We start from the raw sequence: 22,508 nt of genomic DNA, 5'->3' as shown, positions 1-22,508 counted from the left end.
GAGACCCAGTATCACTTGTTCTTGTATATGTAAATGACCCAAATTATGTCTGCTTACAGCTTTTCAAGGGATGCTGGACATATTACATAGATGAATTCTAATTGTGTAAATTAATTTACACACCCTGATTTAGTACTTGAGTTTAATACAAACAAAAGTTCTGCTTCCTGGCTATCATTTATCAGAGTATCATTTCCAGTGTGTGTGGTATGTCAGGTTAAGTCGGTAGAATTATTTCAATTTGTGCTCAGAAAGACTCTAGCGAATTGGGTGTCTTCCACCAACATGTGGGCGTTCTAACATATGCTGATTTTCTGAGTGAAGTAACTTAATTGTCAATTGACAAGCTAACATGATTTAAGACATGGCCACACTGTGTTTAGCGTCAGTGTCAAAAGTTATAAACTACAAGTGTGTACAAGCAAATGGGGCCATGATCCCAGCTAGCTCAAGTTTGAAACACCAGTGCTAGATGGAAATCTCAGACCAAGTTTGCAAATGCAGGAGGAGGAAATGAGGAGGGGCAGTTACCTGAGTTCTGGAATGCCTGTGCTGCCGACCATTAAGCGATGCAGCTGCGATGCAGCCAGCATTCCCAGGCTAAATAAAAGTCCATTTAGCACTGCACAGCACAAAGCATTCTTTTCCATATGGGTCGCATATGGGTTTGTGTGTGTCTCTGTGTTTATGCATACATACAGAGCCTCATAATTTGCACAGAAATATTAACATGTGTATTATAGTTCACTCTAAGAAAGTAATTAAGAAATGTGTCTCGAAAAAACCAAAAAAAAAAAAAGAAATGTGGTGTAATTATCTCACAATGTACAGATAAAACATATATACCCATTTTTAAACATGTCAAATATACTTGAAAGTACAAGTGAAACTAGTGATTATGACTTTTTAAAAAGTGGTAGAATTTCAAGTCTGTTTTCTTCCTATTCCACCCTGAAGAACAAAGAATTATCTGATGCTCTCCTGCTAAATTGCCTATCCCACTTGGCGATGCCTGCTGGCTGGGCATGGTAGTCTTTCCTCTCTGGTGATGTGCGTGTGGTCTCTTAGCCTTGGGTTTGTGCTGGATAGGAAGCATAAATCCCTGGACCAATGCGGTGACTCAACTTAGAATTCACATGCTAGGCGGAAAGAACTGACACTCCAGGTTGTTTTCTGACCTCCATATACAGCATGGCACGTGTGCGCAAACACATGCACACAGAGAAAATAAATATGTAATGAAAATGAGAACATACATACATACATACATATATATATATATATTTCTGTCACTGATGCTCAGTATTGGCAACATGTGGCCCAGACACTTGATGTTTGGCTCTAAAGTTTAAAGACTGTTTAGTCTCTAAACAGCTGAACAATGATAGCAGTGTTTAGTGTAATAATTCCTTAAAAGAAACAGATAGGAACCGATGTCTTTTAATAATACCGAAGAATCAATCTGTTTTTTATTTGTATCTTTATATTTTGTAAACCATCTGAAATTGCAGCACTGTTTCTATCAGAATTATCGAGTCAAATAGTGTGTGGTGTGTTGCGCAAGCATATCCTGGAAGGATGAACTAATTTTTGTTCTTAGTGTGTGTAAGTCAGCCTCATTGCATCCAATGTGTGTTATCATCCGGTCTCCAGAGGCCCATGCTTTCCAAGGTTATCATAGCCAAAGTGTCAAGATTGATTTACAACCACGCAATAACCACAAGAAGTAAGTGTTAAGATACCCATCTTAGAGATGAGGAATGTGATGCTCAGAAGGCCTAATGTGACCAAGATCACTGGCTGAGGTGCCGGTTTTTTATTTTTATTTTTTTTATTCAGCTCCCAGTGTCTTTTCATCCTAGGGACTTGCCCATGATCAAACTCTTGCTTGTGAGTTTACTTTGACTTTATCTGAACTGTGTAGGGTGAGATGTTACAGAAATTATTCTGTGGCTGGAAGGATGAACCTAACTGTGGACAAACAGAAGTGTGGTTAGAAGTTGAATACTTGGTGCCAAACATGCTAGCTGGACATTTTAGTGCTATGGCGTTATTTAATTAGAACCAGGTAAAACTAGGTAAGAAGTAATGGTCAGCAGTCATATGACTTGCTAACAAATACAATTTCATGATGTTCTGTAGATATCCCAAAGTGTTAATTATAACAGTTAAGTTCTTTGGAGCAGTTAAATTCTTTGGCTCTGAAAACATAAGGTTTAATGGGTGTATCACCTAGTAACTTGGCATTATTAAATATAAAGAGACTAAAAAACATGGTAGAAGCAATGGAAAAGTCTGGCCAGCATGAGTAGTTTGTTTTAGAACTATAGAGAAATCTATTAACCACTGGCGCTGTAGACCAATTTGATTAGGAAGTAGGACAAGCTGTCCCTTTCATTACACTGAAACCACATTGCACTTTGTATCAATTACTTGGCTGTCTGCAGCCTGCAGATTAGAATAAAGGGCTTTCTCAGTGTTTGTGAATGTTGCGGATTGCTGATTAGTAATTAGAGTACTGAATGAAGGAAATTAGGCCAAGATTGAATGGGAATGAGAAAGTCTTAATTCAGTAATACAGATGTTAGAAACAGATTGTCTTGAACAGCTCATTCAGTAGAGTGACATTGTACATTTCCATGGTGCTGTTTGCTTCCCATGTAAGACTCAAGTCAAATGCCTTGGAGATGGTTTCCTCTTCTATGCCTTGTGATATAGCTGTATGGCCATTAATTTAGTGAAATATCCTGTTTGCCAGGTGTGGGAACTAGCTGATTTTATTGTAATACCAGATCATTACTTAATTCATATGCAACCAAGCACAGCACATGGAAAGCATTATAAATCTATTTACAATGTGGCTGGTCTGATGATAACATTGCATTAAATTCCCAGGTGAGGCAATTTAAGCAATCGCTTTGCCATGTGCACGACATGGAAATTAAATTCTCATATATGCTTTAGTAATAAACCAACCTCATTGTTACGTTTTTGCTTGCGGTAGGCTGTAGAACCTCATTCTGGTTGCAGATTCTGTGTGTCCCATATAGTCATACAACAGGCAGTACCAAAGATGACAATTTTTAATTAATATAGACTATGTTAATTCCTGTTGTTCCCGGTTTTGTAGTGTGTGCCCATAGACATAGTGAGCTCAATTGGGAAATGTCAGAGTGTAGGCCAAGTGGGTATATTATTTCGAGCCAAATTTCTAGACCAAACTGAACAAGTACCTTTGTTTGAATCTGGCTTTAAGAAAACCAGCCAGTCAATATGCAAGCATCCTGTTCATATCAACCAAAATATCTTTACATCTGAAATTCTTACTTTCATAACTACAGACCCACTTTTGTCATCATTTTAGAGTAGTGAGAGAAACTTGGTACCTCTAATTTCTCAGGGGAAGAAATCTATCGTTAATTTGTCACATTTTTGTCATATCTGTCGTATAGAGTTTTTTTCAACTTTAGTTCATTTGGAGTCTGAAGTATTAAATCATAGAAAGGTAAGTTTAACATAAGTACACAACTAAAGTGAGGACTGCTCTCAAATCAGTGTGTGTGTGTGTGTGTGTGTCTGTGTGTGTGTGTGTATGTGTGTGTGTGTGTGTTTGAAGTACTGTCATTTGAAGCTTTTTCACCATTATAATATAGGCCAGAAATTGCAGTAGATTACAAACTGCAGAGAGCTTCGGACTTTTCCTGAAAAGCTCCCCATAAAGCACCAGTAGACGGTGGTAACTGACAACCAAGACTAAAAATGTTGACAATTTCTTGATTTGCCTGGTTAGCTTATGTATAGAAGTCATTAACTATTTATAAAATGCATTATGAATTGGGTTCCTTCAAACTGTAGCTGAATGTGTGACATTTCCAGCTCCAATTCTTTTGCTTGCATTTGGTTAAGTACAGATTTTACAGTCTTAATAATAAAGGAAAATACTTTAGGTTTATCAAGGTACAATAAAGGTGTCAGTTCATTAACTTAGAACCTTCTAATCTAAGATAGTGTGTAGGTACTTAGTAATCCAGCATGGGGTTTTTTAAATTCCATAAAAGAAAACACGATTATTGATGTTTTAGGAATAACTATCCTTAAAACAAGCCATTTGTCATTCAAAATAATTTCGTCTTTATTTTTCTGGTTGTTGTTTTCAAACAGTGCCACAGTGATTTCAAAGAATGAGTTATGGTTAATTACATAGAGTCAGTTTACTTAAAAAATCAAATGTTAAGAAATTATGAGAAAATGACAATGTTGGGCTTCCAAATATAATTCTTAATAAAGAACAGCCTGGATTTGTCTTACTTTTGGAAAACAGAGCTCTAGTGCAGAGTCCCATTTTCACAGTAGTGTGCCATTCTCATGGGGAGTTATTCCTGATATTTGCAATGAAATGTCTTTTCAGTTGTGCAAGTCAGTCCTGCCAGGAGCCACTTTGTTATGCCCTGCATATCATTTGCTTAATTACATCCAGAGATGCCCTCCAAGACTAGTCTCTACTGTCCCAGTGGCGAGGGAGGACTGTCCCTGAGACCTCCCTTCAACTGTGGGCGCACCCACTTCTGTGGCTGAGCCCGGACCCTCCTTATCGCCGCTTGTCAAAGCAGCGCCTCCTAACCAGAGCAAGATTAGGGCTCTGCATTTGTGATTTCTTCTTCTAAATAAGAGCATAATGGAAGTGAACAATCTATGTCAATTTGTTGGCATTTGGTGAAAAGGGGGAAACAAAAACAATCTCCATATGATATTTTCGCATCTTGTGGAATGTTTTAGTCCCCCATCGTGACTAAATGAATAATGCAAAGGGCCGCTCTGATGCATCAGCCCGTCTTAAAGGCCCTCATTTTCTTTAATGCTGTAAAATACTTTGGCCTCACTGGCCAGAGACCGATGGCGGGGGTCTTCAAATGGGCAAAGAGGTTTGGCATGATCGAAGTATTGTACCATGGGCCGACCTTGTGACTTATCATTTTAAAATACTGTTCCTTGTGAGGTCAGTAGAAATGGTAATCCACAGTAGGTTCAGCAAGAGAAGCAGGGTAAGCACATGCTTTCTGTGGTGAGAAAATGTCTGCTGAGTTCACAAATGAGAGGCTTGGGCCACTCCTGAACTTTTAAGAGGCCACATATAGATGCCCTTACTGAGCACATACCAAGGACTGCTCTCTCTGACTTGTTCTTCTCCCTGTAACACCACTGCTAAATTTTAGGATGTGTTTGTGGCACGAAAGTACTGTTGAAGAGGGAGACTCTGGGCAGGCAGGGGTGGGTGCCTCAGTCTCCTTTATGCTGAAATATTCTATGTTGAGTCTATCTAGAGCTAGTTTATAAGGAGAAGAAACTCTCAGCTGAACATCATGATCTCGAGATTCTAGGCTCAGCTGAAGGAGAGTTACCTTTAGAAATCTATGCGACTACATTGTTTTCCTCAAACCAGTATCTGGGTGGCGTGCGTGTTTATTTATATTCCAGTAAGCCTTTTAAAACTGGGTACTACTAGATCCAGCATATCATTTGCTTAATTACATCCAGAAAAGCAATAAACTGAATTATATGCAATAAGCCAAATTCCCTTTTATGTGTCACACTTGGGAAAATTGAGAAAACAGTCAAAAAATTATTTCCTGTGTTTTGTGCTTCAGATAAGGCACCCACTTGAGAAAGACTAGCTTTTCCAATGATCTGAAACTCAGTGGTGGTTCTCGTCTGAGATTCCTTTAAATAGTATGATTTTAAGGCATAATGAGCCGATGGAGGAAAAGCAGCGTCATTCACCGGGGACTGCAAAACCGAGTTGAGTCATAACCGTTGCCTTTTGCTTCTGGATTACAGTGATCCTTTGAAACCATAGTAACTTTCTTCCAGATCATAGAAGAACCAGCAAGAACCTTAAGTTCTAGACTGTAGGAGCCCGAGAAAGACAGGACAGCTTCCCACCCTCTGTTTTCTAATTGACCATTTTTACTTGGTTGGTTGAGAAGCAGAGTAGGCAGCAGAATGACTTTTAACCCTGAAATGGTGAAGATGAAGCAGGGCCTGATAAGCAGACTCAAGTTTCACAACTATTGTTCAGAGGCTCCCAGCTTTCCCAAATGTGTGTATTTAGATAAACCCCGAGTTTCTTAGAGCCATGTCCCTCTGTTTACAGGTGAGGGTAGGGTCCTCGCAAAACACAGTTTCACTGAATATGGTGACTCGCAGTCCACTGCCTGTAGTCACAGGAACTGGGAACCTTGTTTGCTTTCCTGGTGTCCGTCTGTCTGCTCCCCTGCTTCCCTCACTAACATTACCCTTCCTTACGCCATTACTTATAGAGGAGTTGGAGATGTTTGAATTACTGCCAGCTAGGGAATGGCCCTTCAACCCTTCTCTTCCTGGATGGAACCATCACAGTGATGAAATACAGATGTGCTTGTCCAGGTATCCCAGTGTACAGCTGGTGATATGAATATTAGCCTGGAAGTGGAGATTTTTAGCGCTCAAATTGTACAGTGCATTTCCTACTGAGACTCCCTTATTCTCCTGTTTTAATTACAGTCTGGGTTTTAAAACTATGCAGCTGTATAACTGTATTTCTTACAGTTCAGTGGTTTTATTCAAACAATGTGCAGAAGAATAAATTAATTCTAATCTATTTATGAGAAATAATAGAACATTAACACAAAGCGGGAATTTCTTTCATGATTGGTATTTCTTCTTAAAACAAACTTCCAATTTCCACTAAGCTCCTGGGTTCTGGAACCTTGAGTTAGGCTTGCACATCTTGGCCGGTAGGCTTCCGTTAGGGGGCTCCCGAGGGCTGGAGATGGCACGCCTAGCTACCGACAATGCTTGGTTGGATGCGTTCACTTGCTAACGTTCATCTCGCTCTTTCCCTTTTTGCTTTGTTTTATAGAAAAGGTCACGGATCGCCTACAGTGACGAAGTGCGGAATGAGCTCCTAGGGGATGATGGGAATTCCTCGGAGAACCAGGTAGAATGCTAATGCCGTTGGCCCGGTGGGTGGCTGGAGGGTGAAGGAGGTCACAGGCACACTGGGCTCTCAAGCTGCTCCCTAACAGCATTAGCAGCAACTCATGTGGAAGCGATACTGTTTAATGCAAAGCTCGAGTCCTAAGCAACTTCAAAATGTTTCTTGGAGATCTTACATTTAACCCTTTACCTTGTGATCACTGTCTGCTATCTTTTAAAAAACTCTTTTCTTCTCCTTTCTTTATTATTTGGTACTTAAGGAATAACTTGAAACACGCTGTTTGCAGACAAAGCCAAGGTCTTCACCTCCAACACATGTGAGAGGAGTAAAAAAAGTACATAATGCAGCTCTGATAGGAATGCAGCATAATTAAATCAACACTCGCAGCACAGCAAAACAAATGAAAGCAAGCCTTCACAATTCAGCAGCACAGCCCTGGCTCCCATTGTGTCGCTTCTTAAAAATACATTCACCGAAATGCAAATGACAGCACCAGTGTGGGACTTGTGTGCCTACCCAGGCAGAGGCCTGCCCTGCGTCTGAGGGATGACAGTGGTGACAATAGCAGTAGGATAAGCCCTGCTTGCATGCACCTTAGGGTCTGCATACAGAAAGGAAATATATATGATACAGTTTCTTCTAAAAAGGGTCTTACAACTTGTCTGCCATCCCTCACTGGACGGCACAGTCATGTCACGAGTCTAATTAGCACCCTGCTTCTTTCTTTGAATTAGTGCTGCGGACATCGTAAGTTCACGTAGGTATGATGATACACGCAACTCTTTTTCAAAAGTGTTTCAAGACCCTTGGTGTAAACGTGATTTTGGAAAGCCTCACACAGCCCTAGGGACTGATGGGTAACAGGGAGCACCATAGGTAAGACCTGAATATATCTACTGAAGGCAGGTCTTCCAATGGCTGCTCCTCCACCTGAACGAGCCACTCACTGGGTAAAACGGAGCTGTGACTCCACAGGAAGGTGCAGCGCGCGCCTGTCCAGCGTGCTAGAATCTGCAGGGTGCACCTCCCACTCCGAGGGGTCCATGCTCACAGATCCCGAATGACACACCGTCAGGGTGTGAGCGAGCATCGTGACCTAGGAGGAGGCTGGCGAGACAAAGGCACCCATCCATCCACCCGAAAAAGGGAGAAGAACCCCTGAGCGGGACATTTGTTTTGTTGGCTTCCTCACTGTTTGAATGGTATCAGGCTGAGTTCAGACGTCACCCAGATTTGACTTGCGGTTTCAACTGTCCTGACTGAAACGTGAGGACAGCTACAGGGGGCTGGGGCAGAACAAAAATAAAGGGTGATGTTGTGAGGGGTTTCTACTCATAATAGATTAGATAACGTGAGGATGAGAGGAGAATGTTTTCTGCCTTTTAAAAGTGGGGCTGGATCGTGCTTGCCTCTTGGATGAATGAATCACAATTTTCTTCTCTAACTAGTGTTTTTTTTTTTTTAAAGCATTGTCTTTTTTGCAAGAGGAAAAGAAACCCCTAAGAAATGTAAAAAAGTGTTTGTGTAGCTCTCAAATCAGTTCTTTCAAAAGCTGTAGACTTTCCCTCGTCTGACACTGCTGCCTAGTGGAGAAGGAGAGGACTCCAGTCTAGCCCAGGCTTCCATAGTGTGGTGATGCTGTAGACCTCTGACAGGGCCCTTTTAACGTGTGCTCGCGTCTCTTAATTGATGTTTAAGGCACCTAAGATATTAGCCTTATGTACATATTAGTGTGATCTTTATGCCTAAAGAAAAATACCCCACAAAAATAGATTTGAGCTCATATTTTCTGAATTTTTCAAATTGTATTTCTGTCACTTTAAAGTGATTATGCAGAAATTTCTCCTGGACTTCTATGAATCAAACTTACAGATTCTGAAAGTGCTTGGGGAACCTGCAGTTGCTTGTAAGGAGCTGTCACTCCAATAAATACAGCATGGTGAATTGCAGTCATGAGAATATGTAAATGGTAGATTATGACTTATGTGAACTTTTCAGCCAAAAATTTGAATGAGGTGTGAAAGTTCAAAGAGATCATACTAAGCTTTCTGGATAATTTGTTACCATGCAGAGCAGAATTTCCACACCATGATGAAGTCATTAAACCCTGTGTCGAGGCTCTTTGTCATAATGCAGGAATTTAAATGAGCATACCCTTAACCAATGGCTTCAGATGTCACTTGAAAATAACTTTTATTCTCTATCAGTGTTATTCTGACTCAGCAGTCTCCCTACAGAAGAGGTTTTAATGGGCTTTTCAAATAAATTTTTATAGGGCAGATTCTGAGAAGGTAGGTGTTCTGGATGGGAGTTCTACCCACAGTCTGTATAAGTAAGAAACTCTCTTCTACCCGGACAGAAGTTTATGCTCACATCCATTCTTGACACACTGGCTTTCAGGCCTTCTTGTCATATATTTATGATACACACTTTTAATACATACATAAATGTTGGGTATAAACAAAATTACTCATAGTTCCTTAAGTTAGCATGTGCCTGTCAGCTATATAGAGTGACCGTAGGGGTGAAAACAAACTAAACAATCAGTGGCTATGACTGCAATCGTGAACTACAGACTTCTTTTCCACTGCCCTGTACACCTCCACACACACACACACACACAGTGGCGGTGTCCTTGTGACCGTTTGGGCAAGCATGAATACAGTAGCAAGCAATTAGCTCTGTCTCTGTGGCACTTATGGCCAGTTCTGTTGGACATCTACAACTGACTGTTGATGCCATAGATGTGATCTTCTAGCTGGCGATCAATGACAGTAATATACTTGGGTGTGTATTTATACTTCTGCAGTGGTTGGGGATACCCCGTTTGTACAGTTAAGGGTTATTGAGGAGTATCTCTAATGTCTTCAGTATAATGTACACCTAATTACATTCCAAGTCACTTCCTCTGGACAGTTTCTTTCTGACTCACATCTCTTTCATTCAGTTAAATACACCTCGTCCTGGATTTACCAAGACAGGGAGCCGTGTTGCGGACCTGGTGCCCCGTATTCCTCATGTGTCCTCCAGTGTGCACTGTTTCATTTCTCCGAGAGTTGAGCTACTGGATGCAGCGATGTAGCGTTTTCTCCGGGTGGAGAGCTTAATAGTTCTGGATCTCTTTTCATGAGAGCCATTCTCAAAACAAGCACAAAGCAGACTATAGAATAGAACCATAGACTTTCAGAGTGGAGTGTGACAATGGTGTCAAATAAAATACTCCAAGTTCTCATTTGGAACGGTAATAGAATCTCTGTTGCCATATGCAAAATTATATTGATCCAGTGACTTTGAGAAAATCCTACAAAGAAGATTTTTGAAATATATAAATGGTGGCATAGTCCCCAACATGATGAAGTTTTTGTGGTAAAGCAATATTTGACAGATAATGATTGCTTAATTTTTTAATGCAAGGTTCTCTTAAGTTCCGATTTGGGCTTGCTGTGCGTAAAGTGTGTCAAACTTCAGCTACAGACCAGGGGGTGAAGTCGGTCAATTTAATTCCGCAAGATCTGAAGAAGGTTGGTATCATTTCATATAGCCCCGGCAGAGCAGATCATTACCGGGCACAAATCTGCTCGTTGGTGCTGGGATTTCTAGCAAAATAAATAGACTGTCATCATAAGTTCAGAAAATTGTGTGTTCGACCCACGATAATGTGTAAAGGGCGTTTAATAGAGTTCAGCATTTATTCGTTATCTGTATGCGGACAGAGACGGCAGTGGCGTTATCAGCTTTAAAAAAATTCGGGAGTTCTGGGAGTCACGTGACACGCCCCCCCAGGTTCTCTCTCTCGCGCGTGCGCGCACACCCACCCACCCTCGCGTGCTCCACAGTGCAGTTTTGATTTTAGTCACAGCAGAAGGCTTAACCACAAGAGATTCCACTGGTTCAAACCAGCGTAAACCAGATTTTTTTCAGCCCACAAAGGAACAGATTACCTCTTGTATCAAATTCTGCATTCCGGGCGGGGTTGTGGGGAGAAATCTTTGTTTAAAAAAAAAAAAGATGTGCAAATGATGGTTTCGCACACCTCCATGGTGTCTATGATAGAGCTAGTAACTCAGTAAATGTCCAAATCACTCCTTCCAGTAGAGTCTAAGCATTGTTAATTTTCAAAAAGCAACCATCTTTGTTTACTTCGATGCTTAACTCTCAGCCTAACCAAAAAAAAAAAAAAAAAAAAAAAAAAGGTGGCGGGGGGGGAGATGAAGATTAGAAACCTCCCTTTACCTAGCTTAGCTACAAATCCAGTGTGGAGCTTGAATGCAGCCATGCAGCACAAACACGATAGAACGTTTTTTGTTTGGAACCCATTGAAAAGGCAAATGGGTAGCATTTTTAAACACCCTTGCTTGTGGCAGGGTGGTATGCCCCGATGGACTCTATTGCAGTAGAGTAGTTTTAAACTTTGGCCCTTTAAGTATCATAGTCAACCGAAGAATAGCGCCCCAGAAAGAAAAGAGCTGTGCGATCAATTCCCACGTCGTCTCTCTCTGAGATTTAGTGTTTGCGGTTTTTCTCCCGTGATGTTCAAATGGCTAAGAGAAAGATTCCAATATGTGATAGGCCAGGTATCTTAGTTTAAATTTTAACTTCATCTAGAGAACAAATGTGTTGCTTTCCACATGAAAGATGAGACACACTACACTGGGTGGCTGTGGCGAAGGGAATGACTATATCTAAAAGCAATAACTTTTTGTCTGGTCTGAACTATGACATTTAAAGTTTGCCATTTAAAATTTTGCTAAGTGCAGACTGAGATGCCGTACAGTAAATTCCGAATCCTTTCTGAAAAGGGTCTATGACAATTTGGATCTCTTCCTTCCAGGTTTGAAGTACTTCCCTGTAACAAATGAAATAACAGAATAAGCTGAAATGCACCCTTGCCTTCCTTGTATTGAGACTGAAACAGCACTAAGTGTTGAGGATTCAGGGCTGTGGTAAACATGATACTTATAGAGAGAATTGTAGAGAACCATTCATAGCACATTTCTCCAAAGAAATCACTTAGTTTATTGGCCTGCATGTGTTAAGTGTTGTAACAGAGGTTACAGACACTTGTATGTTTAAAAATTATCAGTCGTAGTCCTGAATGGTTGAGGATGCAAATTTCAAACATTGGCTGTGGCTCATAGTCTTTTGTGGCACGGCTTCTATTCTGTTCAGTGTAGAAACTGTGGTGGTAATTTTAACAATACAGCAATGTTTGTGGTTTAGAATGATGTCAACCCCATACCCAGATTGGTCCAGATTTATGATTTCATAGATTCTTGGTTTCTAGGAGCTTTCCGTATCTGTTGTAGTTACAAAAATAGGAAAAGGTAGGGGATTAAAATGTTAACCATAGACAAACTTACTAACAAATAAAAGAGTGGTTTTTGATTTGACTTTAGTGAAAATGGACTTCAGTACAAATACATTAAGAGGGTTCTTTGCTTTGCAATGTCCCAGTTTGGAAGATGAAGATTACTAGAAGACAAAGGAACAGAAAGTCAAATAAAAACTCACCCAGTGAGTGCTGTACTGCTTAAGAAAAAGCATAGATCTTGACATCAGCTCTTCTGATATGTGCTTTTGTTGATGCTCAGCTGAAACAGTATTAACCCATGCAACCCATCACTACATGGGTGCAAGTATGGCACTGAGCCAGGAAATAATAGGAGGTTTTTGTTGTTGTTGTTGTTGTTTTAAATACTTACTGGAGCCAAAGCATGAACTACTGATCATTTTCATTTGTTGGTAAAATCTGAAATCAGTTGTCACGTCTCTGAAGAGAGAAACATCCTGGAATCTTGTACATACAAAGCCTCTTAATGGTGCCTTCTTAGAAGAGAGGCGCGGTAAACTTGTTTTCTTTTTTTACAATATAGACTTCTATGAAGTCGGTCCCCTTTATTTCATGATGGTTCTTAGATGTACTTTAAAAGAGAATTTCACACTATTCTCTTTGTTTAATGTGACAGTGTGAGAAAGTGATCTTTATTTGTTCAAAACCCTCTGCATGTAGTCTATGCTCAGGTTCTTTTAATGTGTTTGTCTGTGATTTTTAAATGCTAAACATGTAAACAGATGAATTGTCAGTGTTAATTCTGTATCCTGTCACACAGCTGATCTTCTTTCCTGCCATGACTTCCCTTTTTATCTTTTTTTTTTTTGTGCATTCATGTCGCAGTTGATAAAATTACGTGAAGAGGTAAGTATTTCCCAGCTTCCTTTTTTTTTCTCCTTAGTTCTAGTTTCTTATAAAAATTATTTTCTAAATCTGAGATGGATGTGATATTCATTTTTCCAGGGAAATGTACACTTGACAAAACTGTTGACTTTATGGCTTTAAAAATTGTCTCCCTTGCCCATCCTCCCAGAACAGCTGTGTTTGGGGCACTGTTCTTGGCTGACACTGGGGGACAGTTAATATTGAGGTGTATCTTAAAACTGTGCAGAGCCTTGTTGTTTGTACCTGCTTCCCATTTGTTTTGTTTGTGTTAACTTCTCAATGAAATCCTTTTTTTTTTTTTTTCTGATCCTGGTTACTTTACTGCAAACATCACCCACCCCTAGATTTTGGGGTTCTATGTAAGATACCACGGGGAAATGTGCATTGTAAATGCCTTTGCCCTGGTACAAGGACACCTTGGGGCAGTAGTAATCTTGCTTTGGTGTTAAGCACTTTCCTTTCTGTAGGAAACAGCCCCCAAATGAGTTCTCCTTTTCCCTGAGTGCTGTTCCAGTCAAGGGCCAGAGAAATCCCTGCAGCAGTGCCTGCGACTGTGTCCAAGTGACTCTGAGTGGTGTTGTCTCCACGAGGGCCGAGCCCACCACCAATGCTTTGATTAATGACTTTTTCTTCAGTAGCGCTGAGCTCTGTTTTCTCCCAAGGACGCAGGCTGGTCTCCTGCTCAGTGTGAGTCTCCTGCTCACAGCTCCACAGTAGTCTCTGGATTGTGCTCCTTGACTGCTGCTCTCTCTCCTGGGTGGTTCCTGGGGTGGCCGCTGTTGTGTGGATATTGGGGATGTTGACTCCGAGGCTGGGAACAGTGCTTTGAACAACTCTTCCTGACTGAACGCAGGAGTGAGCTCCTAGCTTAGCCAAAGTGATGACATGTGAGCGAAAGGGAGAAAGTGGACCAGTAGCCTCTCATATTTTGATTTTATTTTTTTCTTTCCAAAATGGAAGTATATGTATATATATGCATGTACTAAATCAGTATAGTTACACTAATGATTACTCTCTGAATGAGTAATGACAGAAACATTATTTCTCTGGGAGGTAGACTGTCTCTTTTCTCTATTTAGAGATCCTTAACTTTGCTGAGGAATCTGGATGTTCAAATGTTGCTAAAGTGAACAATAGATTTGAATGCACGTGTATATATACACACACATCACCACACATACACAAACTTACACATGCACATACACTGTACGCAAAGAAACTCCACAGAGCTCTTGTCCCTGAATTGACAGTGATCTTACGGATAGCATTCTTGTGCTTTATAACAAGAAGTATAATTTTGGTCAGATCGTTGTTATGCTATGGTGCAGTTTCAGAGGGGTTCTGAATTCTAAAGGCGGAAAGTCATGTCCCCATCTCGTCTGAAATATATCACTGCTTGATAATTTCTCTTGTTGTTTTTTTTTTTTTGTCAACAGTTTTATGTGTTTCAGTGTTATGTTGATGTTCCTGAAACTGTTGTGTGATAGAATTATTATCAGGAGAATTAGACCTTTTGGGTGACAGAATGGCAGTCTCAGGAGTAGTATAGCCTTGGTCTTTGATTTGGGCGCAACACAAATTCTTGTGGATTAGGTGATGCGACTGAGCTGGAATTGAGCCTGCTCAGAAGGGCTCTTCTCCCTGTCAGGATTTATTCACGCTCATACATCCAGGGTTACCCCAATTTTGTTCTTGCACGCCTTCCCAGAAAGCAGGCACCTATCTGTTCCCAAACACAGCGCTTTGCTGCGTTTGGAAGCACAGTGTGCCCGTCCTTCCTCGTGATGCGCTTTTCAGGATATGCCCTAGTGCAGAGGGAGCTGCTTTGGCTGGCGTTGGCTGTGCCGAGCTGTTGGAATCCTGCATCCCCGTCTTCCCGCTTTGCACAGCTCCTCGCACAGGTTGAGAGCTCCGCCTGAAGCCCCTGCTCAGCTTCACTCACCTGCTTTGAAAAGGGCCAGGAAGAGGGAGAGAGGATGAGTTTGGGCTGGAGCGTGGAGGCACGTTGAAAGCCTCCGCGCCCCTGCACGGCATCGCCTTTCATTTAAACGACCCGGGCAGCGTACAGCTGAGGGAACAATGTAAATAGCGCAGCCGTTACAAGAACTTGATTTTAGCTTGACTTGAGTAAAGAAGTTTCCAAATAGGAAGGGAAACCCTGCTGGGAAGCTGCCCGTAAGCTGACCATCCTCTTGGGTGCAGATTTTCTCTGAGAAGAATGAGACAGTTACTCAGTGCAGCATGTGCAGTGTTTAAGGTTCATTTGGACACTCTGATTCCCATGTAGCTCTAGAGTCTCCCAGATCGCCCGCATTTAAACACTTTATCCCACACATGTGTAGCTTTCGTTCTTTCATCATATGTAAGTATGGAGGAACAGCCAACCCCAGCATGTTCTTATGATTTTTATCTCTGCTAAGCTAAATGTCTTCTTTGAATTTAGGATTTCATACAACATGAAAATAAGCACCAAATTGTCTTCATCTGGACTAAAATTCACAGTTTCTCTTGTTTTCTTGAGTCAGATTGATTTTTTTTTAGAGGATCACCAGTTTGAAGTCCTTTGTTTGGGTAGGAAACAATATGCAGAGGCGGGAAAAAAAAAACCAAAACAGTTTTTACTCCCAGAGCCGGTATATAAGGACAATCAGAATCAAAGACACAATTTTTGGGAAGTTTTAATAGTAATATGTTTTATTTAGAAACACTCGTGCCGAAAAGAGAGAACACTATTGCTCTTCTTTTTCTCAGGGGCAGCCTTCAGTAATTTTGCTTTTTGTGACATAAGAAGGCTTTTTCTCCCCTCCTCCGTTTTATTTACTTCGTTTATTTTCTGGAAGGAGGGTCAGCATTTCCCTTAATTTCTGCACTGTATATTAGACAACTCTACTAATTATTATATACTTCTCTTGCCGCTTCCCGACCTTCACATCAGGTCCTGTCTCTCTGTTCTAAAAGCATTGTTTTAATGATCTCCCCCACCCTTCCCCCAAAAAATTTTTTCAAGGAAAGCTTTGATGTGGCTTTAGCTGCCTCTAACGTCTGGCCGCATCTCAGATGTGTCACCTATGCCGGGAGGGAATAAGGAAATCACGTTTTGAATGGTAATGATAACATACTAATCACTTCCTTTCTTTGAAGATGGAAGCGAGATATTCTGTCAGCATCCCTGGCTGCTAGAGCTTGGAGGCACTGGTCTAGGTGTATTAGCTTAAGTGTGCATGTCAATACAGCTTGCATCTCCAAGATCCATGGGGGCTCATTAGAGCAAGGTAGATCATCTCACTGGACAGCCGCTCAGATAATGTGTGTGGCACCTCCTTTTTATTATTATTGGAAAGCATTGCTTCAGTTTTAAGTGACATCTGTCAACAACACAAAGTTATATAGTTAGGGTTGCATGTTTTTCTTTCTCTTTGACTAGACATCGAAATTGATATGAGGGCAAGAGATACTCATTTATACAAATACACATAAACATAAGCTGCCCACAACCAAATACACAGGCACACATATTCATATATTTCTAGGTGCCTAGCTATATGTACATGTATACAACATGCATGTACCATTCATTCCTAGACATGGTTAGCCTATGAACCTGTTTTGGTGATGTGAGTGTATCTGCTTGGGGGGGGGGAGAGGGATCAGGCACATTTATAATGTCTCTGTGTAGAAAGGAAAGTTTAGAATATTGTAGTCCTCTAATTTGCACATGAGATGTAATATGAAGGGGTTGTATATAATTTTTTCCAAGGGTTGATTGTGATTTTAGTTCGCAGTCCAAAGCACTATGTGTTAACAGTTCACTTTAACCTAGTGTTGCATATTTGGGGATAACCTGGCAGTTGCTGCCATAGCACGTAAGTCCTGTGTGTTTTCTGTTCCTCGGTGGTTGTCCTGTGTGGTCTGTGAGCTACAAGTGCTGTCTGACATTCAGTTTCAGTGGTGTTGCTGTTCTGTGTGCCATCCTGATGTACATTCAAAAGAAGAAGCATTCTCCCAAAAGTTCCCGTGTAAAGATCACGATTTGCAGACATCAAAGGACCAAGTGATTGTTGGGAGTGACTGTATTGTATAAAGCTAAACACAAACAGGAATCCACACTGTGTGTCTCATCTGTGCCAAAACAGGAAAGATCCAGTTGTCTCTGTTCTTCATGCATTTCTCAGTGGTGTGGAGTAAGATTTGTTGTGTCCACTCACAACAAGGGGCTCCTTTTCTACAAAACAAAACAAAACAAATAAGTGGATGGTCCATGCATGTCTGACTGGCAATCTATCCATTCCATTGCTGTGGCTCCTCTGATGAACTGTCTGCTGAAATTTAACTGTAATGGATTGTGGATACCCCCACCCCATTTTAGGACATACAAAGGCATTATTTTTTAAAAAGGCAAAAAAGAGCCTTGTAGGCATTTGTCTGACTCCCACTTCGTTTCAGAGGGCACATCTGCTGGATAACACGGAGAGGCTGGAAAGGTCATCGCGGAGACTAGAGGCTGGATACCAGATAGCAGTGGAGACCGGTAAGAGTTCTGAAAGTGAGCAAATTGTCTTGCTTATGCACAGCAGTCTTCACAACACATGACATTTCAGCGCAACTTCAAAGGAGCAGCAGAGACAGCAGCCCGAGATGTGGTTTACATATTGGGGAGACAATTGGGAGCTGATTTGCGCTTATCTTTTTTCAAGTTAAAAGGCGTGACATCTACTGAGAACCTTCCTGAGGTTCGCAAGTCTCCGTCTGAAAGCAGACGGCTACTTTGTCTAAATTCCACATTTGTCTTAATGTGCAGTTACACGTTGTCAGTTTACCCACCCGCGACGGTGGAGGGTGCACGGTGTAGCCACTCTTGTTTGTGACCCGGGTTCTAGTCACATCTGAAAAAATTAACATTTTAATCAGTCTAAATGATAGGAACTGGGAACAAAGACACAGTGATACCTAGCTTGCTTGTTTAACTCTGTGTTGGAAATGACTCCTTTAATGACTATTTTATAAAAGTCACAAACAACCTCTAACAAGGCATGAAAATATCTATAGAACAACAAAGCTAATAGTCGCGATTATCTTATTACCATTGGTTTATACTGTTTAGACTTTTGGTTTGAATTGACAGGTCTTTTTGTGTGTGTGAATATTTCATGCAGTGAGTGTTTATAAATAGCAAGCGTCATGAGTACTAGTTTCTTCTTATTTTAGCTATTCCTTTTGTTTTCTAAACTGTAAATTATAAATAATGTATTTTTCATAGTTTGAACCATTCTTGCACATCATATAGACAACAGAAATATATGATTAACAGAATTTTCCCTGAAAAAACTAATTTACTATTTCCAAATCATCAATTGTTTTGAAGAGTGGGTATAACAAAAGTGTCCCTAGGCACTCTCTCTCATGACTGGCCAGTGTGGCCGCCCTGGCTATGTGGCTGTCCTGGATTGGCTGCTTTATGTGCTGCATTCTGATGAGCCAAGTAGGAGATTGTACCTGTATTACTGGGAGACTGTACATGTATTACTGGGAGACTGTACATGTATTACTGGGAGACTGTACATGTATTACTGGAGACTGCACATGTATTACTGGGAGATTGTGCATGTATTATTACTGACAAGGAAGCCGTAGAAGACCATTCACTTCCCGGATGTTAGCAATGTGGGCTGCGGCTTCCCCCAGGTTACTACTGTTGGGCTGACTCTCTGCCTGGACGGGTTCCTTTGGTCTGAGGTTCACCCTCAGAGCAAACTCTTGGGGGGTACTATGAAGAGTGGGAGGAGCCACATCCCAATCCCCATTCCTAACTCTAATTACTCTGAATGACTTATCTCACTTCCCTAATCCTGCTCATTCTTCAGTACAATAGAAGCAAGTTACACACCTGAAAATTCTTACCATAATAATGTATATTAGGTTAAAGTATTTTATGTGCTTTAAAATACATAGATGGATGTACATATTATTATTGTGTGGCCATTTGGTGATCCATAATTATGGAGAATATTTTTTGTTGTGTGTGAAAATTTGTGTGTTTTAAAGGAACAGAAAAGGGCATGCTATTTGGGCAGTGCTCGGGAACTGCGGCACTGTCTCTGCTGAACTTTACGTCTATTGCAGAAGAAGGGTCTTCCTTGTCAAGCATCCCCTGATGAGCCTCCTTGGGCTTGGCTTGGTCTCGAGCATGGAGACTGTGTTGGTGCGTCCGTGATCTCAGGGTCTTGGATCACAGGGCCCTGAGTAGGTATCTCGCCTCTCATTTCACTGTCCTTGTGCGCTCTCCCAAAGCTGAAAGGTCGCCAAAGAAGACGGCCCACAGAAGACCGTGCATTGATCATGACTATAAGAGAGCATGGGAGTTGATAGTTACTTCTTTTGACGCACAGAAAGCATAGCGTTGAGAGTCCAGTGTAGGCTATGAAATTCCATGTGCGAGTCTCACACACAGCTTGGGAACATGGGCAGACTACAGAGTTAGGTCTGAGAGGAGGAGTACAGATGAGATGGGGCAGATGCACCCCAGCCTGTGCTTGGACAAGGATCAACTTGCTAACTCGTTTTCTTGGATAAGTCTGAAAGTGGAGTGGGAATGGAGAAGAGACTTATGGATTTCACAGTGCAATGCGATAGGTACCATGTCACTCAGATTTCCTGAGTCCCTGCCAGCCCTCACTGTAGTCCTGTCAACAGCTCTGTGTCTTGACCATATGTAAAACACTCGTCATATTAATATAGGAAGTAGAAGAACAACACTTGTAAGGAGTAAAAAAAAGCCTAGGCTGGCCTAAAACTCAGTATATAACTAAGAATAGTCTTGCACTTGTGATCCTTCCTGCCTCCACTCCTCAAGGGTAGGGGCTATGGTGTGGCTCACCTTGCCTGTTCATCTGGACTTGAGACTGAACTCAAGGCTTTGCGTGTACTAGACAAGAACTCTTACCAACTCAGGTCATCCCTTGTCCTCTGCCCCAAAATTTAAAAATCACTTTGAAGATAACATCCAGGCAAATTCTCCACCACTGAGCTCCATCTTTCCCTCACAGAGGAAGAACTCGACACTCGGTTTCAAAATGAGGAGGAGGAGACGTGGATACGAGTGGGCTTTCCAAGAACTGCCTTAGCCTGGAGTCGGCGCCACACTCAGAGGGTTTTAAAGAATGAGAATGGAAGTAGAATATAATGGCTTCCCGTAGAGCATATTTTATAAATTAAGAATGACACTTTGTCTAAAATTATAGTGTTGTATTATGAGGCGGAACAGACGAGAACAGTTTGGTGATGCGGTAAGAGCAGTAGGTAGAAGTCTGATACATTTCTTCACTTGAAAAGTGCTAAGTGTGGCAGCCGACGTGGGGCTTTCTAAAATAGTCTCATTGTTTTTATGTTATGTGTTTGACGTTTTCCCTGCACGTAGGTTTGTGCACCAGGTGCGTGCTGGTGCCTCTGGAAGCCAGGGGAGGGCACTGAGTTCCTTGGAACCAGAGTTGCAGGTGGTTTTAAGCTGCCATGCGGGTGCTAGGGAGCGAATCACGTCCTCTGCAAGAGCAGGCAGTGCTCACAGCTGCGGAGCCATCGCTCTAGCCCGCTCTGAAACACTTTCAACTTCTACTGGATCTCAGGAGTGTAGGAGCTATGGCCCAGTGTACTGATTAACTGGGAGAAGAGCCCCTTCACGGATCAGCCGTGTGGCCCTGAGGACCAGGCACCCTTTCTGTGTGTATTCGCTTACGCGTGCCAGAGTACTGCATGGGTACAGGGAAGTATAACAAGATCCTGTCTATATAACAGGTGCCCAGAAACACGAGCGCTCTATACAGTTTTATTGTTCGTATAGACGGCCGTCAGTTAAAAAAAATACTTAACTTTCAGGATAGTTGGCAAAAGTTTTAACAGAAATTTGTAACTTTTCCTTTTTGTTAACTTGATAATTGACAAGGTCCTAAAAAGAATATGGGATAGGATGGACTAGATTTGTGTGTGTGTGTGTGTGTGTGTGTGTGTGTGTGTGTGTGTGTGTATGTGCGTGTGTCTGTGTGTGTGTGTGTGTGTGTGTGCGTGTGTGTTACCTTAATCACTAGTTGCTTGATAACACGTTACAAAATTCACCTTTGGGAAATTCTTGCATCACTGTTGACATTCTTATATTATCTTGAAATGGGCACTTGCTGTCTCTTCTAGAGCAGTCAGTGAGCAGAGAGCACATACCCGTGGTGTGTGGCTGTTCTAAGTGTCATTTACACCCCAGTATTCATTGAGTTTATCAAAGCGTTTCTCTGGATCCCTTCTCTGGATAAAGTGCTTGCCTTGGAAGCAAAAGTGTTAGGGTCCGCAGATCACTCCACAAGACCACCACTCACACACCCACTCCTCAAGGATGTTGATTTCCTGAGAACAAATCCGGTGGTGACCCTGAGAGAAGGTTGCAGGCTCTTTTTAGAATCCCCAGGGACAGTTAAGTCATCTCCAGCAAACACGATTGGTTAAGCAATCAGTGCTTACACAATTTGTTTAGCTGTGGCACCTTTGAGCATTTCAGGTCAAGCCAGGCAGGTATCAAAAGGGAGGGGAGTGGTTTGCAGGATCTTCCCTTTTCTGATTGGCAGCTTCCAGCCTCACAAGACAATGGCGAAGTGGCAAACCGGAGCTGGGGGCGGGGCAATGCCAAAAGCCAGGGCCCAGGCAAGTGGGAGCGCCCATCGGGGTCGGGCTCAGCCCCACCCACACTTGCCAGCAGCACCCTGCTTCAATGCAGCTTGGTGCTGCATGCTGTCTCCTCGCAGTGCTTGCTGGGCAAGCGGATGACCTCAGGTGTCCCTAGCAGCCATGCTCTGCTCTGCCGATGCCGCTCAAGGGCCTACGTTCAAAACCCTTAATCTGTGTTAAAAAAAAACAGAACAAAGCAAAGCAAAGAAAATAAAAAAGGGCATGGTGGCACATACTTTTAATCCCAGTATTGGAATGGTGGAGATTTGTGGACCCATGGGGCTTGCTGGTCTGACATCAAGGAGGGCAGTTAGCAGACACACTCGTGAACTAGACATGGTTCTGGTTGCATGAAGCATTGGGCTGACCCAGTTTGGTGTGACTTCCGAGTTCCCATCCAGAATCTTTGGAGAGAAAAGCGACTCTCCCTCTTTCCAGTTACTAACAGGTATGCTTTCTAGCTGTGGTTCTTTCCATTTTGTTGATGGTCAGGACTTAAATGCTGGGTCATCTGCTCTTTACTCTGATGTTGTAATTCTCCCCCACCCCCAAATACATATTTCCCAATCACAATCAGCACAAAACTATTAGAAGCTGTGTGATCAGCAAAGG

The 22,508-nt window shown here is 41.9% G+C and overlaps 1 protein-coding gene across 5 annotated transcripts in view; it reads left to right on the top strand.

The window, feature by feature from the left end:
- Positions 1-22,508, top strand: part of Vti1a (vesicle transport through interaction with t-SNAREs 1A) — a 314,916-nt gene that overhangs the window by 59,612 nt on the left and 232,796 nt on the right. For 3 of the 5 annotated variants that reach the window (XM_013116277.3, XM_013116274.3, XM_040742739.1), the window contains exons 4-6: positions 6,899-6,976; positions 13,152-13,172; positions 17,637-17,721. In XM_013116277.3, the coding sequence (XP_012971731.1) occupies positions 6,899-6,976; positions 13,152-13,172; positions 17,637-17,721 (184 nt within the window). The remainder of the gene's footprint in view (positions 1-6,898; positions 6,977-13,151; positions 13,173-17,636; positions 17,722-22,508) is intronic. The other 2 variants (XM_013116280.3, XM_005063451.4) reach the window with 1 other exon arrangement.

The sequence above is a fragment of the Mesocricetus auratus genome, unplaced genomic scaffold (assembly GCF_017639785.1).
Source record: "Mesocricetus auratus isolate SY011 unplaced genomic scaffold, BCM_Maur_2.0 Super-Scaffold_4256, whole genome shotgun sequence".
NCBI classification, from domain to species: domain Eukaryota; kingdom Metazoa; phylum Chordata; class Mammalia; order Rodentia; family Cricetidae; genus Mesocricetus; species Mesocricetus auratus.
Note: the sequence above shows the minus strand (reverse complement) of the source record. Positions and strands in the feature narration are given on the sequence as shown.